Source organism: Sander vitreus, chromosome 9, assembly GCF_031162955.1.
Source record: "Sander vitreus isolate 19-12246 chromosome 9, sanVit1, whole genome shotgun sequence".
NCBI lineage: Eukaryota > Metazoa > Chordata > Actinopteri > Perciformes > Percidae > Sander > Sander vitreus.
Genome location: NC_135863.1, coordinates 22954329 through 22973784, shown reverse-complemented (window position 1 = coordinate 22973784; position 19456 = coordinate 22954329). Strand labels below are relative to the sequence as shown.

The 19456-nt window shown below is 43.8% G+C and overlaps 1 protein-coding gene across 1 annotated transcript in view; it reads left to right on the top strand.

Moving 5' to 3' along the window:
- The first annotated feature begins 375 nt into the window (after positions 1-375).
- Positions 376-19456, top strand: part of lrrc52 (leucine rich repeat containing 52) — a 20769-nt gene continuing 1688 nt past the window's right edge. Inside the window, exons 1-2 of the mRNA XM_078259384.1 lie at positions 376-1804; positions 16923-19456. The exon at positions 16923-19456 is cut by the window's right edge and continues 1688 nt beyond it. Coding sequence (XP_078115510.1) covers positions 1156-1804; positions 16923-17260 — 987 coding nt within the window. The 5' untranslated portion in view covers positions 376-1155 and the 3' untranslated portion in view covers positions 17261-19456. The remainder of the gene's footprint in view (positions 1805-16922) is intronic.

Here is a 19456-nt window from a genome sequence, read left to right as displayed (position 1 = left end):
AAAAATGTGGACTGCTGTATGTGTCACTTCTGAAATAAAAATTTGAGTATGCAACAAAAAAACAACTGAGTACACACAATCCAATTTGAATGCATTATGTTGTCAACAAGCCACTGGGGGACAGAGTAAGGAGAAATTAGCCACTGGACCACATGAGATAAGGCCTGGTAAATCACACACAGACACACAGAGAGAGAGAGAGAGAGAGAGAGAGAGAGAGAGAGAGAGAGACCTGTCCTCTCATTACTTTGAGTTTCTGCACTCTGGACGTCTGGTTTTCTCAGAAACACCTGGTGACGTCACCATTGCAATCGCACCATTGCCAACTCACACGCAACACAAAATAGCCTACTTGTAGTGTGTGTGTGTGTGTGTGTGTGTGTGTGTGTGTGTGTGTGTGTGTGTGTGTGTGTGTGTGTGTGTGTGCAGAGCTGCAGTGTGCGCGCATGGAGAGGCAGAGAGCAGAGAGAGAGGGAGCGCAGAGGGAAAGAGTCTCACCACAGCGCAGCGGAGAGCCACAGTATACAGAGCGGTGTGAGCGCAGTGGAAGGACGCGCTTTCCATCGCGCTCCTGAGAAAACCCCGACTTGTCTGCTGGACAGCGTTGTACGACAGACAGACCCACACACACTCGGACAAACAACAGTCAAGGACATATATGAGCGCGGCGCGTTTCCGCGGGGAGTCTACATCCAGGATTCAGGAATTGTGCGCAGGTCACGGCATTTGTTTAGAAACTAAATAAACAATGCACTCTGCTGGCGACAACTAATTCACAAAGATGAGTCACCGAGGGGGTGATCGACAACATCCAGTGGTTCTGGGGTCTTCTCATGCGGGACAAAGTCCGGTAAGCTGGGCGATTCTCACCCACAGAGCGATAAGCGTTTCTCGGTCACCTTCTGAAATGATGTCTTGTGGCGACGTTCGTTGCGCGCCAGAGTGCGTGTGAGTGACTGACCGATAGTCTTTCTGAAAGAGAAAGAGAGGCTGGATATAAACAGCAGCCAGGCTTGTAGGCAGCGACAGCCAGACACTCAGAGCAGCCATCTCGCCTCTGTCACAGCTCCTCAGACACATGCAGGATGCCCGGAAAGCGCCGGGGAGTCCTGGTCCAGCTCAACCCGAGTTCATGACGCTCTGGGCGGCCTCGTCATGCGTCTCTTGCCCGAGCCCAGCGCCCAGTCCCTCCGGCTCCTCTTCCTCTTTATCTTCGTGATGGGGGTGACCCCTTCCCCGGCTCTAACAGCCGGCTGCCCCGACAGATGCGTGTGCGACGACCAGCTGGTGGTCCAGTGCGCCGGGCAGGAGCTCACCATGTTCCCCAATGACCTGCCCCTGGCTACACGGCAGCTCATCATCTCCAACAACCGCATTGGGGAACTTCCTGCGCTTCAGCTCAACTACCTGTCCGATCTGGTCTATCTGGACTGCAGCAACAACTCTCTGACCGAGATCTCCGAGTCCACCTTCGGGAATTTGCGGAAACTCGCCTACCTTGACCTGTCGTTCAACACCCTGCTGCAGATCGAGGACCGGACTTTCGGGCCCCTGGCGTCTCTGGTGATGCTTCGGCTGACGGATAACCCGAGTCTGGGGGAGATCCACCCGGATGCCTTCTCGGAGAACATGGCTCTGCAGGTGCTGGATGTGAGCCGGAACAACCTGACGGCCCTCAACATCAGCAGCCTGATCGCCCTGCCTTCTCTGCGGTCGCTGGGGCTCAGCGGCAACCCCTGGAGCTGCGACTGTGACACGGAAGACCTCTGCCTCTGGGTGCAGATCGAGGGCTTCAAGTTCCAAGGTGAGGATGGAAAGAGTCTAAAAGAAGTCAATACATAGTTGTCAATCTCTAAACATACACACATAACATTCACAGTGATCTAAACTGTCAAAAAAAAGAAGCACATTCTATATATATTTTTTTTAAATGACCATTAAAGACTTGTTCTGGCATTGGCTTCTCAGAAGAAACATATCCTGCCGGCATCCTTCCAACCAAAATGTGGCCTGTAAGCCCAATGCTACGTCACTGTTCAGGTGGCAGCAGTCTGACCTCTAGCAGGTGGTCTCTTGTTAGTTTGGATCTGGAAGAGGGATCCTCATTCTGGCCAGAAAACAAACGGTTTCTCTGCTAAGAATACGAGTCAAAGACACTCCAAGGTCTCATCATTTGTTATTGTCACATCAGCACATTTAGATAATTTGACTGTGGGCGCCTGGTCAATTTAGTCCCTGATGGTGGGCCACTTAATTCACTCTTTATCTCCCTTTGTTCTGTGGATGTTTACACACACACAGACACACAGGCACAGACACACACACACACACACACACACACACACACACACACACACACACACACACACACACACACACACACACATATGCAAACACACTTCAGAGCTAATGGTTTGACCTCAGAGTCAGAGCAATCTGAAGACTTTGTTGCAATCCCTTCAAACTGCCCTTCACATCTTAGTAATGTCTCAAGTTTACTCCAACAAATCAGCAGACTTGTGTTACGCTTACTTGGAAAGCAACAGCCATCTACCTTATCTGTCCATCCTTACACAGCGGCGGATTGAATTAGAGTGACCTAAGAAATCACATCAGCAGGTGAGCCCGGTCATGTCTTTGGAACAATGTGGACTTGCTTATTATAGCGGTACATCCTATAGTGATCTTACTGTAATGCATTGTTTTCTGGTCCTGGAGGCAGAGATAATGCTGAAGATAGATAGATAGATACATTTTTATTGATCCTAAAAAAATGGGAAATTCCAGCAAAAGGATGATTGTGTCATTTTGTACCAGTTTTCTTCTGGCTAGCCTCTCCTATCTGCACACACACGCACACACGCACATGCACATGCACACACACACACACACACACACACACACACACACACATACACACACACACACACACCATTGAGTATAGAGGCAGTCAGGGTGACTGATAGTTGTTCTGGCATGTGGTCCCACCGTCGTATGCTTTGGCCCTTCAGTCCAGGTGGTTATTGATGGTGCTCAAAAAAAGACTGCCATGCTCCTATTAAGGACAGCATGAACATGTTTAGTTTGTGTGTGTGTGTGTGTGTGTGTGTGTGTGTGTGTGTGTGTGTGTGTGTGTGTGTGTGTGTGTGTGCGTGTGCAAGTGACTCACTCCTGTTAAATGTATGTGAGTCAGTGTGTGATGCAGGTCAGGGGAGACCCTGAGGCCGGGGTCTGTGGGAAGAGACAAGGAGCTTGAGAGGAAGGCCACTTGAAGACAGCAGCTCGCTGAAGTTGTTATCCACCATCACTTTCACACCGAGTGAAGCACGCTCAAAAACTGGCACTCACACACACTTACTGTGCACACTCTGCTCTGCTATTCATCCCACCAAAAGCCCAGTCCTTACACAAACACATTTCTGCAAAAACAAATCTGAACAAATATTCTGACAGAAGGGCTTTTGAATTGTAAGTGACACAACACACCCACAGCTGAGCTATTGTTTGCCTTGTCCTGGTTTGAATCCCAGCTAGTATAACTATGAAATCCCAGCTGGCTTTACCATCACAATATCTTTTAAAAGTTATAAATGTGACCAGAGGAGTTTGGACTGTAATCTGTCAGGAACGCACATCACTGTAACACACACACCGTCTTTCAGACTCACAAATCACATATCGATATGGCACTCATAAACAACTCCAATTACCAGTTTAACTAGTAAATAGAAATAGAGTAAATGGGGTAAATTGAGCGTGTGTGTGTGTGTGTGTGTGTGTGTGTGTGTGTGTGTGTGTGTGTGTGTGTGTGTGTGTTTGTAGTGAGAGAGAGAACATGTAGTGTGTTCCTGTGGTCATGAATGCCCTCCGATCTGACTGCAGGGCTGTGAGTCTACTGTACAGAGATTCCAGCTGTCGTTAGCTATCAGTTTGAAAATGAATCAGGTGCATGCAAATGTGTGTGTGTGTGTGTGTGTGTGTGTGTGTGTGTGTGTGTGTGTGTGTGTGTGTGTGTTTTTGCAACGTCTTTACACAGTAACTCATTCACGACACATTAATATTGCTGGTGATTGTCTATGTTTTAATAAGCACATTGCTTATTTCTGGAAAAAAATCTACTGATTTGTTTGAGTTCCAGTTTGAATGTCTTTACATTTCCGTGTGTTTGCTTGTGCTTAGGGTCACTCCGTTTCTCTTTGTCTGGCGTGTGAGAAAGGACGACATGGCTTGACTCAGGCAGCCTTCAAAGTCAAAGTGTGGTTTCAGTAAAGCAGCGAGGTTTGCAGGTGCATTTAAGTTGTGTCTGTTCAAAAGAAATAAAGACAACAAAAAGAAAGAAAGAAAGTGAGAAAGCAATAGAAAGACAGAGTGAACATGAGAAAGTGCAGAAACATCAAAGACAGAATACTTTAAATGGCATTCAGTAAGTTCTGTCTGAGCTGGTGGAGATCAGTGCCTTTCGGTGCACTGGTTGGATATTGTTTTTATTCCTAGGCTGTCCCAAATGGAAGTTCAAGTTCAATATGTTAGTAAGAAATGTCATTGTGAAACAGTTAAGTTATAAAAAGATTGTTATGTCCCCTGACTTTACTCTGGCCTCTTTCTGGAAGACAGCTTCCTCTCCGTGTGTTTGAGGTCGGCCTTTATAAGCAGTTGGTTCATTGATGTTTTGGTCAACCTTTTATGTTACTCCCTGAGTTCCCCTCGACATAAACTAAAGGTCGTAACAAAGACAATGAAAATTAAATGTCCCATATTGTAAAAAGCCGTCAGGCTGCAACTTTATTAGTTCTCCCACCAGTCTCATAGCGCTGTTTTCTGCCTCAGCAGCAGGCAGCTATTGTCAGGGGAAACACTCTTAAAATCCACGGAACCGTCTCAGCACCTAAATAGCAGACAGAAGCACAGTTAGACACTAGCAGGTGAACATAGTGGAACACTTAGCAGCTAAAGAGCCAGATAATGCCCTCAGGAGTTGTTGGAGAACAAAAACAGAGCTAAAAGAGAGTGAATATTATACTTGTATTTGCCAGGTGGCCAGAAATATGACTCCAAATGAATGATAATGTTGCTTAGTGCCTGCTGGACACTTTGTATTATATGCAATAGTTGTATGCAATAGCTAACATGTTAGCCATGTCAAATTTACAAGGCCATAATATGTCAAACGTGGGTGATTTGTAGCTTGTTTGCATTGAGTTCTGCACCCAAATGGCAACAGTAATAACAATAATGCAGCTTTACTTATTAAAGGAAAGAATAAAAAGGAAAATTATATATTTTTAATATTTGTCAGTACTGGTTGTCTGTGTTTTGGCACATGTTGTCGAGATTTGACCAAATCCCTCGACATATGAAATCATTTTGCTTTTTAGCATGTTGCAGTTTGTTCAGATGCAGATGATTTGGTTTCTTTAGATTTTGGTCAGTTGTCTCATGTGGTTTTGAATACTCTCATGTGAATGATTGTAATTGTCAGAGCTCCTTGTGGATAAAATGCTACTGGTTGGCATTCAGCCTCATATGCCATGTTTAATGTGAAGATGGTATTTTAGAGTTAAAGTTTTACATTACTTTCTCTACTCCGTATCTGTCCTCCAAACACTCTGACCTTTCGGCCCTGAACACCTTATTATTCGCTATCATCAATTCTCCTTACTCAGGGAATATACCTATATTTCCTCTCTTGTCATAATAGAATTTCAGCCTGTCAAACGACCCACCGTACTGACTGTAGGTCGATTTTGACAAGGGCCTCAGCTAAATACACAGAATGTAAGTGGCTTCTCCTGGGCTGGCAGAGTTGGTGGTGTTATGGCTCTAGTGTTTGAGGAAAGTAGTTTCTGGCTGCTCGTCGGTGCCCTGGACAGCTCACAAACCCGAGGCAAAGAGCCAAAGAGAGGGCCACGCACGGGGCAAGAGTTTAATATTTATACAAAGAGCGAGAGAAACAGAGGTCCACAGCTTCAGAGACAGGAAGAATGAGAGGTTATTGCACCATTTGAACTTGCTTTATCCTTAATGAAAGTGAATCTTAGATCATTTGAGAAATGAGATGAGACGAGGGACCGACTGACATGGCGTGACAAAAAGAATAGAGGACAAAAAGATGAGATAAGACAGAAAGGGCTGGAGAATTGGACAAACAGATTAAGATGGACTTTGCAACAGAGAGATACAGAGTGGGAGAAGATAAAAAAAAGGCAGAGTACAAAGGAGTTACCAATCGTCTGTGCCCCAGATCTGTCACTCAAATCCATTAAAACATTCCTTATGACAATGTGGCATTGATTCAATTTAATACAGGTAGACGATGCATTATTTATCAGCTGGAGCGATTCCTCAGACCCAGCTGGTGCGCAGGAGCATATCAAATTCAACTGGCCCACTTGTGTAGTGTTGCCTGTATATGTTTTTATGTCTCTGTGCATTTCGTGGTGTAAGCTTAAAAAAACGACGAAAGATTGATGTGATGTTTGTGTGGGGGCGTGTTTGTGATGTGATCACCTGAGGCACAGAGGAAAGTTAGCTCAGGTATGTGTGTGTGTGTGTGTGTGTGTGTGTGTGTGTGTGTGTGTGTGTGTGTGTGTGTGTGTGTGTGTGTGTGTGTGTGTTTGCGTCCAACCATTATGCAAGCGAGAATAAAATTGGAAAAGAGAGTGCGAAGATGACAGAGCAAAACTGAGAGAAATGGAAGGACGTAGAAAAAGAAGAGGGAAATGGAGTGATAAAGGCTGCAGGGAGACTCCATGCTAAACGTGCCCGAGTGGGAAGGAAAAGTGGAAGGTGATAAAGAGAGGAAGACTGATAAGGAGAGTAATAGAGGGAAGAGGAGAAAGAGAGAGAGAGAGAGAGAGAGAGAGAGAGAGAGAGAGAGAGAGAGAGAGAGAAAGAGAGAGAGCTGTTGCTATCTGACCTTCACTCTCTCTTTGCACTCATCCTCCGCCAGAGGAAGATGGGATCATTTGGAGAAATGATGGAAAGGAGGATGGTGGTAATCTGACTAACGCCATATTTGAGAGAAGCAGAATCATCAGAAGGCGTGTGTTATACAGCCCTAGTGGATGTGATGGAGAAAAGGTCAGCTATTCTTAGTCTTAGCCAAACCCGGTATGATGCGTTTAGCTGGCTAAACGGTGAGGTACTTGAGCTTCGCTGTTAGAGGAGGGGCCTAAAAAGTCTTACATCACAGGCTTCCAGTAAAAGCAGTCGTCTTTAGAATGTGGTTGAGTTTATAAGATGTCCATTTCATACAGTATAACCATTGTTTCAACAATTCATTGTAATGTCTGTATTTCTTAAGTAAATATTGACTAATATGCGTCTGGTAGATGAGTGCGTAGAAAAAGCAGATCCTGTGAAAGAGAAGGTTGAGTTCCGCACGCTGCGGCACTGAGTATATTACGTTTCGGTCATGGACCTTGTGTCAAATTCACAACATGAACCGACAACATCTTTATACTGACTTGCAGGCTGTAACAACTCATCAAAAGGGGAGCCAATTCTCAAACACAATAATCACATCAGCTATTATAACAATATATATTTAAAATAAGACAATCAGTATAAATGGAAACCCATAGAATACAAATGCAAATAGTAAAAAAAAGAAATAGAAATATATATTTTTTGGAAAGGTAAGATAGGCATAGCAAAATACAGGGAGACAGATCATCCTATAATCAGCCCGAGTCTCATATCCAAACTAAACAAAACTTGAACCTTGAAGAAAAAGTAGTTAGATCTCTGGCCCCTGAAGTCTACTTGTCAAAGTGTGCTTGGGCAAGATGCTGAGCCCCTAATTGCTCCTGATGTCTGTGCCAATCGGTGTGTATGTGTATGTGTGTGTGTGTGTGTGTGTGTGTTTGCGCATGTGAATGTTCATTGCTCCTGATGAGCAGGTGCCACCTTGTATGGCAGCCTCTGCCACTTGTGTGTGTATGTGTTTGTGAATGGGTGAATGCCGGCTTGTGTTGTAAAGTGCTTTCAGTGGTCACTTAGACCAGAAAAGCACTATACACTGTAAATGCAGTCCATTTACCATTTAACTGACATTCAGATGCTTGGTCAGGACCTCTTACCATTTTTTAACACACTGAGTACCGCTTAGCGCTAGTCTGAGTTAATGTTGGAAATTTACACAAAAAAGATTAGGAAGAGATCGTAATTTGGGTTAGAAAAACAACTACGTTTGTTATGTAACTTAAGTTATGTACGTAAGTTAAAATAGGTAAACGTTGACCACACAGGACATGAACAGCGGTCTCCTGGGTAAAAGACCTGAGTTTGTTTGACCCATACATCACCCCGACCTCCTCCACATGCTGACTTTTTCGCTCTTTATAGACCGAAACACGTGACGTCCCGCTAACACAACAATCACTTCCGGGAGAACTGGCTGTTGATTTGAATTGCGGCGATATGTGACATCGGCAAACCTGTTTTTTTCTGTTGTCATTTTCAGCCGTAAGTGTAACGTTTAAAGATATAGAGTTAAACATGGAGGTCCGACCCATCTGACGTTTCTGCTGTGCTTATTTTATGTACTGTGTTGCTTCGCTAGCGTCTTTGATAAACCAAATTACGAAAAAGAGTTACGCTAGTAACGTCTCTCCGCCGGTCTGACGGCTAGCTTTGGGTGGTGTCATTTTCTTTAGATGTTGGCCCAACAGGTAAATTAGTTCTCCAACCTAATGTTGGTAAAAGTGGTGACATATGAAAGCATCAAACATGTGTTTTAGATAAAATGAGATGAGAGTATATCCAGTCTTCTTCACCTGTTTGCTCAGTGTCTTTAAAATGTATGTACAGGACGCAGGTTTTTTTTTACCCAGGGGCACGTTCAATCTCAATGTGCTACGGTTTCCTGGTTGAACGACATGTTTCCTCAGAACGGTGTGAAACAGTGTGCAACGGTGTGCAACGGGCTTTGAGATATGTTTTCTTTCATCTGGTGGGTGTGTCTCTCTCGTCTATTTGCTGTGTCACAGGTGATGATCCCAATCAGCAGAGACGTGGATGTAAACTCGTGGTAATAAGGCAGAGCGCTTGCGCACACAACAGGGTGTTCAATGTACCCCCTTTTCAGTTTAAAAAAATGTGTTGCTACGTTTTGTGGGGGCTGAATGTGGCCCCGAAGTTATTGTAAATAAACATTGTGATTGGGTCTATACTATGTCACCTGACTTACTCCTCAGAGGATGCCCTGCCCGTGCGAAACGGACTCTAAAGGGGTACCCAGTGCGTTAAAGAAGTGAGGCCAAGGGGTCCTGACCAAGGGGTCCTGACCAAGTGGCCGTGAGAACGGGTTGTAGAAATACACCATTCTCGTGAATCTACCAAGAACGTGCACTTACATGTATTTGATTGGCCAATGCAGTGCCTTGCCAGATGACGTAATACGGGGGCAAAAGTTGAGCCTGGTTCAACTTTTTTGCTGTTAATGAGTTGTTTTGCCGGAGCTATGTGCGTTGGGATCCAAGCTGCGTCGCTGGACTGGCTCCATTCAAGTAAATGAGAGGGCTGCGTTTTTCACGCAGACCTAACAGTTGTAACCTCGACTTCCAGATGTCTTCTGACCTGCAAAACAACAAATCTGTACTTACTGGGCTCTCTTGGCACCAAGCATAAGTTCATAAATGCCCATTATGATCACGTGTATTCATAAATAATACCCCAGATCCTATTTTAAGTAGCCAGCTTCCAAAGGAAGGTCAGGGGTCTAGGTCAGCTGCAGAGCGCCTGCACAGTAGCGGTGTTTGACCTCCTTCTGTGTCTATAGCCTTCTCCTCCCCCGCTACATGAGACCACAACCATACTGATTACCATATGCATTGGCATAATTAATCTGCTTATAAATAGCTCTGTTCCCAGCTCACAGGACGGGCTCTTTGCCTCCCAGGTTAATACCTCACCACTCTGATCGTCATCATCATCATCATCATCATCATCAGTGTTTAGTGTGAACATACTGTGTATCCTTCATGCATGCACGTGCGTGAAACGCATAAATTCAACCAGTTTTTTTTCACTACTGCGTAGACTGCAGGCATCTATGGATGCATTTGCATTCACATTGTAGTCCGGAAAGCCTGAGAAATGATTGTTATTCCGGTATGTGTCGAGCGGCAGAGTCGGAAGAGTGAAGTTCATAAAAGAGTCATGGGATGTTTGTCAGCGGCGTCTCGCCCTACACAATAGCCCCTCCTCCAAGGAGGTGATGAGCCCTGCTCTCTGTCAGTGTGTCAGTGTTGAGCTTGGAAACCATCCAGCTGATGATTCGACACGGAGACCGTATCACACCGCTGTGGTGGCAGCGACTCATAGAGCAACTCATGCACACACATATGTATGCACACACACATAAACACCCACACTTTTGCTCAATGGATTGCGTACTGTGTGTTTTCTCTTTGATATATAGTAGAAAAAACGTTAAGGTCCCCATTCACATTTCCTGAAAAGCTCTGCTTGTGTGTACTGTTTGAGGGCTTGTAACCTCCAAAATTTGTTTCCCTGTATCTGAGAGTGTGTATATTCCTCTGATTACTGCAGTTTATTTCCTTGAGGACTATTTTTGTCCTTATAGCCCCCTGGCCTGTGGTGTGTCACAGTGCTGCAGAGCTTTGTGTCCGGTCAGTGGCAAGACCCACATTGTGTCACACTGACACCCCTGACCACCACCCTGGTAATATTACCATAACACAGTGACATCAAGCACAGCAAGAAAACGAATGGGTCTCAGCACAGATAAACGACCACCATGCTCTGCGTCCTGTCCTGCTGTGGGAGGACCAGAAAACAGTGACATCCTGTCCAACTCCAGTCTGACAGCAACTAAGAGAAGAAATGTGTTGCCAAAGATTAATGTTGTAGAGCAGACTGTCTCATCATAAGAGGGCAGAGTGGACGCCAACTTGTATCCATCTTCTGCTGCAGCATTTTCCAGCCAGCGCTTGTTTAAGGTGGACGAATATGGAAACTGCAGTGCAGCATGCATGGAGAAAAGTGTGAATTCTTCAAGGCTGCAGCGCTGTCTTGAAACTGCTGGAATTACACTGCACAATTTAAAATACACTGCGGCAACAAAGAGGACACACACACTTCTATCTCTGCCTTCCATCCGCTCTCTGAGTTTCTTACTCTAATACAAGCATACACGCTCTCTAACCTGAACACGTCCTTTAGTTTAGTTCCTGAGGCCCTCGTCTCCTTCTAATTTGGTATCTACAGAGTGATATTATTAGTGCTGCACATGCAGAGACTTAAAGGACGTTTATGAGTGTTTTAATTCTCTGTAGACATACTGAATAGGATAAGGGCCAAGGCAAGTTGAAATAAGGGTACTTTTTTTTTCTCAAGTTGGCAAACAGCACTGGCACAGACACTGTCCAAACTCTCAATCAAGAAGTTTGGGCTCTTTTAAAAACATTTTAAAGATAGATTTTCAAAATGGCATTCTTTTAAATCGAATAACATCTTTGAATAAGTGCCTCATAAGCAGCCACACAAAAACACATATTGGAGGAAGCTTTTCCAGTCCTATTAGCTGAAACACAGAAAACTGGACTTCTGGTTATTAAAGGGGCTGTGCTCGAAATACTAAAAGAAAAAACAGCGGGCCACACGGCTCTCACAGACCGTTCCCAAATATGTGAAATACCTATGTTTTTTCACGGCCACATGCATGCGCGGCCACAGCAATTATCCAAACAGAAAACAGTGGAGCTCCGATTACAACTCACACACAGGGGAGTGTGACTTCATTCTCTGCTCAGGACGCCATTACTCCACTATATCTTTACATAGCAAATATTTGTTTGCTGCTCTAATTATTTTCTGAATGCCGAGTACAGCCCCTTTAACTACAGGAATTTTGAATTCTTAAATATTGGACCTTATGTTACAATGCAGGAGTGTTATTATAAATACAATTGCAAAGGCCTACATTATTGAAGACAAGGTTCAGAGAAAGAAATCAGGGCAGAGAAAAACACTGAAAATGGCTTTTTGCCAGAATGGTGTCTGAGTGGTTTCCCAGCCTGAATAATGAGATGAGTTAGAAAACACTGAGTGACAGAGAAACGCCTGCCACTTTTTCCTGTGTTCTTCAGTGATGCTCAAATTATTTTCTCTTATCTCTGATCGGGAATTCTCTCTAAAAATGCAGCCACAAATTGTACACAAACGCTGTATTTGCGATGTGCAATTCAGAGGTCTTTTTCTCCATGCGTTTGGTAATTATTATTACTTATACAGTATATTATCTGCCAATACTTGGTTGTAATCTGACATTTGTGTTTGCACACATAATACAGCTGCAGAGTTCAAACACTTGAACTGCACTTGGTGCAGCTTAAGTTACAGTAATAATACGGGGAAGAGAGACTAGGTAACTTTTGAAGAGATAACACAATCCCCCTCTGACAAATAATAAGTTGAATTCATTAGTAGTAAAACCTTTTCTCAATCCAAAACACTGGTTCAACTGCTTCAGACACTTGGTCTGGTATGACCATTAGCGTATGGTGGCTAATGTTAGCTAATGTTAGCAAACTGAGTCAGTTCGCTGGCTTTATGACTCTTTTTTCCACTTATGCTACTGTTACAATAGCTTATTCCGACAACACACGAATGCAGCATAAGGTTTGCTTTAAGAAGATGTCTGAGTCACTGACTCCTCTTACTGAAATGGCTTCCTATATTCATGTCATATAAAATGTTTTTAATGCAGTTTATAACCAACATCATACCTGTTGGACAAAGTGCTGCAAAATGTCCCTGAGATAAAGGCGAAGTGAAAAGTGAGGATTGAGAAATTAATCTGGCTTAATATAGGTGATGCACATCAATAAAATATTGGCTTAATTGGCCTTAATACTAATCAAGAAGATCAGTTTGGGACATCTCAAACTGTGAGTGAAGGCCCAAAAAGGATCTTTCAGAGAACTTGTCTCAAGGACAACAATGACAAGAGGAGTAACATCCTTTGGGTGAGAGACAGGTTTTACCTAGGCTTAAAAATGGTTTATAACTTCAACTACACCTGACCAATTCTGGTTGAAAGTTGAAAGTTTTATAGATTTGTCCTGGCTTTTATTACGCTTTTCTTTGAGACGAGACCAGACAGCAGTAACACACAGCCAAGCACTGTGTACAAAGTCTGAATTGTTGCAAGGTGCAGGAAACAGTGGCTGAGGAGGGACAGACAAGAACCAAACACCCTGAGGGGCCTGTTTGCTGCGGTGTGTTTGTACAGTCACTGATTGTAACTCATTGCTCCAGCATCCAGCTATATTGTAAGAGGTAATTGACAGCACACACACATAAAACCCACACACCTGTCTTGAGGCAAGCTTGGCAGGGTAATGAGACAGAGCAGATCAGCTATGGCCAGCCCAGACGGTGACAGATAGTGACCGAGGGACGGAATTGATGTGCCTCAGAGACAGGGGAAGAAAAAGAGAAAAATAAATGGAGCTGTGAGAGAAATGTAAAGAGAGAGGCATAATGAAGCTCATTGCAATTGCTATTTTCCAAGATATAAAGAAAACACATGAAGAAACAGAACACAACAACGTACTTAGCACATAAAAAGTATCTGATACAAATAAAATAAGACAAAAAGTACAAAAAAAAACAACATAAAGACAACAAAACTGTGGCAGCACATGTTCTCTTCCAATGGTGGAGAACAATCCTTTAAGCGTCAATAAAACCGCTAATGCAAGTCCAATTTCTTATTTGGAAACACAGCTGGGGAGATTGTGCCAGTGATTCATGCAACCACTCTCCAATATTTTTGATTACTAGTTTCCAAAAAGGAGAAACAAAAGAGACACATTAAACAGAGGAAAGTAACTTGCTTAATTTTTACACTATCACCCACGAGTCCCATTTTGGAAGCTTAACTGCTTCATGATAATAGGCTACCTGTGTATAATTTTGCAGTTTGTTGATTTGTTTGACCACGCGTCATCCACCACCACATTTTCTTACATTTTCAGAGTATTTACCATAATTTCAGATAGATTAACATTTTGTTCAGCTTTTCACTCAAAGACGTGTGCTGACAGTAAGTGGAGACCAGGAGAGGGAGAATGGAAAGTGAAAGTTTGGGGAAGCCTCTGCAATCTGCATGTCCTTCCTCCTACTGAGTTAAAAAGATAGCGTGTCTGCTGAGTGTGTTACATAGTGAATAACTGTACAGTAATCTTAGCACATCACTAGTCACCATAACAACTTGCATAATTTCCCCTGCTTAGTCAATAGCCTAATACCACCTGCTATTTTCTGCCTAGAAAGGCAAAGCTGTCAAATAAACACACAAACACATGCATACACACACTTAAACAGCCACCTGGTCCACTTGCTGTAATTCTGTCGACAGTGTGCATAATCCTGACCTGTTGTAACTTCTCAGGCATTCTCGCATTGCCAGACCTTCCTCCACAGCGCTGCGGAGGAGGGTCTGGCTAGTCCACACAGCATTCTGGGATGGGAGAAAAACGTCCTCTGGTTTATTGACATTTCTTTAAACCAGTCACAATCGTCTTTGTTTTGGTTGAACGTGTGTACGCTCAAAGGTTGTTTAAGTCGTGCAACAGAAAACTCAGATTGGACAGATAGTCTAGCTAGCTGTCTGGATTTACCCTGCAGAGATCTGAGGAGCAGTTAACCATAGTCATAAATCGACCAGAGTTTAAAATTACAACACAAAGAAAGCGGAAGGTAACGGACATCCGGTCGAAAAGAGTGACATCCGGCGGAATTTCCGGCATCACCAGATCACTCCCGGAAATGGAACGTTGTGGATATGGACTACTTCTAAGGGCATTTGTACACACACCATCATGTCACAGAGTTTCAAACCATCATTTGCTACAGCCTCGGCACAACTTGTCTCGTCAAATCTGAAACAAAGCCCCCTGGTGAGGCAATCGTTTGAGTCAGTATTGATAAGAACCTTATCAAACCCCTGCAGATGTGTTGCAGTGTGTGCATGTGTTGTGTGTTGTGCATGTAAAAACCTTGGCAAAACACCAGGTTGATTATACAAGTATTTTTAGCCTTTGCAGACTAATGTGTCTCTGTGTTATCTCGGGGTTACAGTGGATATTAGGAGAATAAAGCACTTCATAATTTGTAAGGGAAGGATTGAAGTCAATTTGTGTTATGTGTAGTTTATGTAGATATACCAAACTGGGCTCTGAGTCCTTCTTCGATTTCTAGCTCCTGCTTTTCCCTTAACCTGCTCACGAAGCCCTGGCAAGTAGTCTGAGAAGTATAGATCATATTCCCCCCTCCTCCCCCATGTTCAGACCTTTGGCTTGATTCGTAGATGAGTGCGGTTTAATTAACATTGTTAATAGCAATAATCCATCAGCGGATAGGACTGCAGTCCTCTCCTTTCCCTCCTCTCTCATCTTCTGAGGTCAGACTCCCTGCATCGGTCCTTTCCTTTGAGGATGTCTTGATGCAAATACAGAGGTGGAAAGTAACGAATCACAATTACTCGCGTTACTGTAATTGAGTAATTTTTTTCTGTACTTCTACTTTTCAAAGTACTTTTAAAAATCTGTAACTGTACTTTTACTTAAGTATGTTTTGTTTGAAGTATTGTACTTGGCTACATTTTAAATCACATCTGATACTAAGTTTTTTTTTTTTTTTTTAAATGTCGCTCTTTCCACCTCTAACATATATACAATATTTCCAAGTTGTTCCTCCAGTCTTTCTTTCTTCATTTTTTCAGTCTGCCTGTCGGCCTCTCTCTCTCTCTCTCTCTCTCTCTCTCTCTCTCTCTCTCATCTCTTGCGTTGTTCCCAGCTTGAAAAAAACGTCTCTTATTGCGGAGTGCAAGTGCAATTAAGCATGCAGGCAGGGTGGGAGCGAAAGAGCATAAGAATTAGCTTGAAACAAGAGATAAAGTCAGACGAACCAATGGGAAACAGCGCATACTGTATCCTGCTCTCCTCTTATCTCTGATCACACCATTAGATACAGAGCAGAGCACGCTCTCTTCTCTTTGTAACACTCTGCATTCATACTAATTAATATACGTGAGGGTACTGTACTGTATATGCTAATCCTGCAAAGTCACTGGAGCAGAATGAAAACATGCAGCAGGGCATGATAAGCTTCTTGAGCGAGACGTTAAATACAGACCAGCTTCTGCAGCCCATCCTGACATTTGACCTCTCTGTGGGAAACATCAAAAGGGCATAAACAAACACTTTACAGTATTCCAAAAACTTATAGTGTTTCTGCTTCCCCGTGTGGTCTAAAGTCGCCCCGGCTGATTATCATATTCCTCATTATGAACAGCAGATGTTTTGTCAGGGAAAACACTCATCTCCTTATTTCTCAGCTGCTGCCGAGTGATTTGTTAGTGTATAATGATGTGCATGAGGGGATGCGAGGGTTTAATGTGTCAGAGCTTTGCAGTCAAGTCAAGTCACCTTTCTGTGCACGTGTGTGAGCCTGTGTGTGTGTGTGTGTGCAGCATAATAATGTTGCTATGTCCTAGACACTAAAGACCTACATTAGAGGAAATCTATAGTGTCTCTCGGCATCATTTATCTCAAAGGTTATCACTGCATTGTTAACAGTGTGTGTGTGTGTGTGTGTGTGTGTGTGTGTGTGTGTGTGTGTGTGTGTGTGTGTGTGTGTGTGTGTGTGTGTGTGTGTGTGTGTGTGTGTGTGTCCTGGCTTTTTTTTGTTGTACACCTTTGTCTCTAGAGTAATTAAACCTTTTTCTCCCTTGTCTCCCCTGATATGCCCTTCATCTTCAACCATACTGATTATTCTCTGCCGCTGCTCTCTTTTATACTATATCTTTCCTCATTAATCTCCTCTCTCCTTACTCCTCGACCCTCTCTTTATCTTCTTTCCCCCTTCCTCTCTCTCTCCTTTACCTCCAGACGAGGGCCAGACAGTTTGCCACAGTCCCCCAGAGCTGGCGGGCCAGCGGATGGCGGAGGTCGGCATGCAGCTGCGGGCGGACTGCCACCAAGGCCTGGGCTACTGGGACTACCTCTTCTTCATCGCCATCGGCTTCGTCATCTTCTCGGCCGGCACCGTGTCGGCCTGGGTGATGGGCGTGCTCATGGTGCTGTACGAGCGCTACAGCAAAAGGAAGAGTGAGGACATGGACAGCGATGACGAGGAGGAGAGGGGAGGGATGGGCGGAGGAGGATGTGGAGGAGGAGGGGGAAACCAGGGGAATGGGGATGTGAGCAAGTCTGGCATGCAGGTGTGACAGACTGGTGTAAAACAACATGAGGAGGGATGACATGAGACCAGCAGAGGAGAAAAGACAGAGAGGGAAGAACCAGAGGTGATGAGACCACTCTGAGACCAAAGGCTCTGCAATGAACCAAGACCTGACTGTCTCTCTTTATTACAGATTTAGATATCACAATATGCTCTTCACCATATTGGACAGAAAGTGTGTGTGTGTGTGTGTGTGTGTGTGTGTGTGTGTGTGTGTGTGTGTGTGTGTGTGTGTGTGTGAGTGTGAAAGAGTGATGAAAGAGAGACAGACAGAGACAGCAATAAGGATGACTATGCCTTTACTTCAGGAGTACAGAATGACCTCTGAGATTATTGAGAGCAATAACCCACATACACACACACACACACACACACACACACACACACACACACACACACACACACACACACACACACACTGCACATCTCAGCACAGATACTCTACGGAGCTGCTGGTTTCTCTGTGTGGGCGGATGTAACTGCATACTATGTGAAGTGCTCTTGAGTAACATTCTGTAAATGATTAGAACAAGATGTGTGATGTGAGCGACACACACACAGTACATTAATACATAAAAGAAGGTATTGGGGGTCACAAAGAGAGTGATGCCTTATGTTTGCGTCAATAAAAAGGGAAAACTAGTACATTTTGGTATTAAGATGTGATTTTCATGAATGCCTTAAGGCAAATCACTTGAAATAGAACAGTCACTGTTGTCTCCTATAGACAGAATCTGTCCAAAAACTGTTTGGGAAATGACCAAATGATTTGAATGTAAAAAAAACAAAACAACTAAGAATGAACTACTTCTAGAACTCACTGCTATCTTTAAAGGGCAACTTAACACCCCCCTGAAAATCTTGTTTTTCCTGCAGCCAGTGGTTTTTACTTTGCTTCAGTAATGCAGAAGTGTACTCTTGGGTGTGTCAGTACACCGTGACATCACTGTTGGGTGTGGTTACTGGTGCACAAGGCACACCTTTGACTAATTTGCCTTCCAAATGTTTTGCAACATTAAACTGAATTTTAAGAAAAATCTGCAAAAGACAATGCAAATCAATGCATGTTTCCATCCACAACTTTTATGTTGGGTGCGCCGAGATAAACACTAATTGGGTGAGTGGCACTAATTCTCCAATCAGATGCTAATAAACCACTACAAAGGAAGAGGGTTACGCGATTGAAAATATCAATCAGTCAGTCAAATCTAAAAGGATGTGATGTACTAATGTCAGGAATTATAAAGTCTCCTCATCAGTCCACGCAACGTTTAAGTCACATGCTTCATGTACGTTATCATGTATCTAAGTCTGTTTCCATTGCATTCCAGTGATTTTTTTTTGTCCTGAAATCCTACCCAGGTTTTCTTTTGAAATTGGAAATGTGCATAAAAACAGGTGGATGGAAACACACTTATTGAGGTAAAATAGACCTGATACGTTCAATCAGAGGGGACAGTAAAAAGCAGCTTTTTTAGCCTGGTGTTAACTTACTTTTGAAGCTCATTCCCCTGTAAAGATGGGCAGAGGAAGTCTACCTATGGCGACACTATGTGACTGTATCTTATTTGTGTGAACTTTACGCATTTTTATCTTCATGTTTCTGTGTGTATATACTGCCGTAGTTTCTCATCCAGTCTACACGGTCTCCAAACTGCTGTAGTTGTAGGGGCTGGTTCATTGTGGCTTCACATGAAGACAGCATCAGGGTGATTGAGTCGGTCGTATAGCTAACGATGACTCTACACTATGTGACTGGGAGCCTCGCTTGATTGACCTCATGTTACAGTTAAGCACATACAGGCCATAGTCTATAGTCCAGCTGTCAGTGTGGAAGGGGCCTCTGGAGTAGTAGTAGTAGTAGTGTGTGTTCATGTATGCATGACTCTGTGTGTGTGTGTGTGTGTGTGTGTGTGTGTGTGTGTGTGTGTGTGTGTGTGTGTGTGTCTGTGTGTCTGTCTGTCTGTCTGTCTGTCTGTCTGTGTGTGTGTGTGTGTGTGTGTGTGTGTGTGTGTGTGTGTGTGTGTGTGTGTGTGTTTGAGCGGGGCAAAGCCATTGCGGAGCATCTCTCTGAGTGGCGTGGAGGAGTGATTCATGAGCCCAGACTGATCCAAACCCTTCCTCCTCCATCTTTCTCTGCTTCCGCCCCGTCCGTCACAGGACGGATGGGCGGCTAGAAATG